The sequence below is a fragment of the Penaeus japonicus genome, unplaced genomic scaffold, assembly GCF_977035675.1.
Source record: "Penaeus japonicus unplaced genomic scaffold, GWHDUDI00000001_assembly GWHDUDI00000026, whole genome shotgun sequence".
Classification (NCBI taxonomy): domain Eukaryota; kingdom Metazoa; phylum Arthropoda; class Malacostraca; order Decapoda; family Penaeidae; genus Penaeus; species Penaeus japonicus.
This window is the reverse complement of record NW_028234428.1, coordinates 2,174,628-2,177,127: the sequence shown is the minus strand read 5'-3', so window position 1 is coordinate 2,177,127 and position 2,500 is coordinate 2,174,628. Positions and strand designations below refer to the sequence as shown.

The 2,500-nt window shown below is 43.6% G+C and overlaps 1 protein-coding gene across 2 annotated transcripts in view; it reads right to left on the bottom strand.

Annotated features, from left to right (window-relative positions):
* Positions 1-102: 102 nt before the first annotated feature.
* LOC122259267 (lactosylceramide 4-alpha-galactosyltransferase) overlaps positions 103-2,500 on the bottom strand; it is a 19,849-nt gene continuing 17,451 nt past the window's right edge. For both annotated transcript variants that reach the window (XM_086551900.1, XM_086551901.1), the window contains exon 7: positions 103-1,353. In XM_086551900.1, coding sequence (XP_086408026.1) covers positions 1,067-1,353 — 287 coding nt within the window. In that variant the 3' untranslated portion in view covers positions 103-1,066. The remainder of the gene's footprint in view (positions 1,354-2,500) is intronic.

The following is a 2,500-nucleotide window of genomic DNA, read 5'->3' as shown; positions in this document are numbered from 1 at the left end:
TGACAATGCAACACAAAGCACCTCAGGAAAAAAAACAGAGACCACATAATTCTTCGTGCTAAGTTACAGGTTCCATAAAGTACATAAAGTGTTGTTTGGTTCTTTATTTTTTTTTTGGTTTCCGTCAATAATTCATTCTGATATGCAACCCATACGATATTCACACTCACTGCATGTTAGAACTTATTTAACGAAGTAATGAATCGCACCAGTCCGAACATCCAGTGTACACTTTTCATTGAACCTGTTATTTATATTTAAATAATCATATATAATTCAATGACGTAGTGTTAATTGCTCTATTTCCGTTCACTTCTGTTCATAGTACACTTTTGAATATTCATAAAGTCTATAAGAAATATTGTATCATCCTTTGCAAACATTTCTTTTCAATACAGTGTATAAATATTGGTGATGGGCAATGCAATTTGCACCGTTTATTGTCACTAAAACAGTACTTGAGGCTATGATATCACTTCAGAAATAATTCATATGACTGCAAGCTCGTCTTCGAACAGATCATAAACAGGTGATAATGCCATTTACATGTCATCATGAATATTTATCGAATACAATGCCCTCAGTTAAGATATCTTAAGTGTAAAATCTCACTCTTTAAACAGTAGTCATTCAAAAGAAAAAGTTATGCCTCACTCTTTCTTTCCATTGAGATTGCCCTCCACTTTCGACATGACATGAGAACCAGTGAGTAACAACAATAAGGAAACTTACGCCACTAGCCCGCTAGTGAACGAGAGATATAAAACCAATGGTCGCATCACTTCGTTTGACTCGTAATGAATTAACTATAAGTTCACTGCTTAATAAGAGAAAGATAATTGCAGGGCACATTCATTAAGATTTTGATAACCAATACGCAGTGTCTTAAAATGAGGATTTCTTAGAAATAATCATCCAAGCTGGAGACCATTCATGATTTTTTTTGTTCATTTCTTTTTATTTCGTTCTTGTTTAAATGCCAACGATAAGATCGCAGTTGTACTCTGCTGAGAGCTACGTGACACCATCACCGAGAGCGCCCCCGCCAGCTCCCTCGCCGCCGCCCTCACACGCCCGAGTCTCGCTTCGCAGACCCGTTCCTCCCCTTCTTCCTCTGCAAATGGTCCTTGAGTTTCCTGATCTGCCTGACAGTGGCATACACCTTCGGGCAGTTCCTTTTGGAGGTCCTGTCCACGACAGAGCCGTCGCCCGGGTGCAGAGGAGCTCCTCGACTGAACTTGTTCCAAAGGTGGATGCCGACGGTGTCGTGGGGCCATGTCCAAGTGGTGCTTCCACCGGACACAAACAGTTCTTCCCAGCGCTTCCAGTGGAGAGGGTAGAAGGTAGAGGGGGCTGTGAAGAGGAAGAGGCTTTGTGTGAGACACCGATTAGTAAAGAAATTGTGATTAAGTTTTCTAAGCTTGGGTCTTTTTTTATCGTATCTATACATCTAACGTGTCTTTCATAAACAAGCAAAAGCACATGATGTCACCTGGAGTTCTTAGTCCATTAACTGAAATTACATGCAGCCCTGACAACCTGAAATCGTCTTATTGATCTATTCTCCTTGATTACTTCAACCTCTGATCGCATAGCCAGATCGCTAAGTGATGAACCGCGATTCACTTGTTCCCACTGAGGCTGCCTACCGTGCTGCTCTTCTAGATTCACACACTGTTACCTTCGTACAGAAATGGAAACTATTCCCTCCTCCCATCCCCGTGCACTCGACAAAGAAGTCAATTTTCACTTCACCTCTATTCTGCCTTCTAGTAGCTGAATGTTAAGTAGAGAAGCGAATGTTACAGTGAGCCGCTGCACCATTTCGACCAGTTCAGAAGAGCAACAATGAAATTCCCGCCCCATGCCCTAACCCATTCAGACTTCCTTCTGTTGATAGTCTTCAAATTTTCTTATTCTTTCTTCTTTTATAGGGTTTTAGACTTTTGATGTCTATAATCCCTGATTTTGAGTTCCTTCGAACCCTTCGGGACACCACTGACACTGCAGCAAGCAACCTTGTGTCTCCCGATTTCTGCCCACAGCTAAGGCCAGTCGTTTTCACTGTCCGCAGGTAGGAGTGGCGGAACCACGCATGATTTTATCTGCTGTGTTGAGCCAAAGCAAACTAAGCCAAGTGACGCCAAATCTCGGCACTCCACCCAATGTTTGCTCAGATATAAGGCAGTAACCCATCTCACATAAGTCACTCATAATTCTCTCTCTCCTCTCTCTCTCTCTCCCTCCTCTCTCTCTCTCTCTCTCTCTCTCTCTCTCTCTCTCTCTCTCTCTCTCCTCTCGTCTCTCCTCTCTCTCTCTCTTCTCTCCCCCTCCTCTCTCTCTCTTTCCTCTCCCTCCTCTCTCTCTCTCTCCCTCCTCTCCCCCCCCCTCTCTCTCCCCCCTCTCTCTCTCTCTCTCTCTCTCTCTCTCTCTCTCTCTCTCTCTCTCCTCTCTCTCTCCCCCCTCTCTCTCTCTCCACCCCACCTCTCTCTCTCTCTCT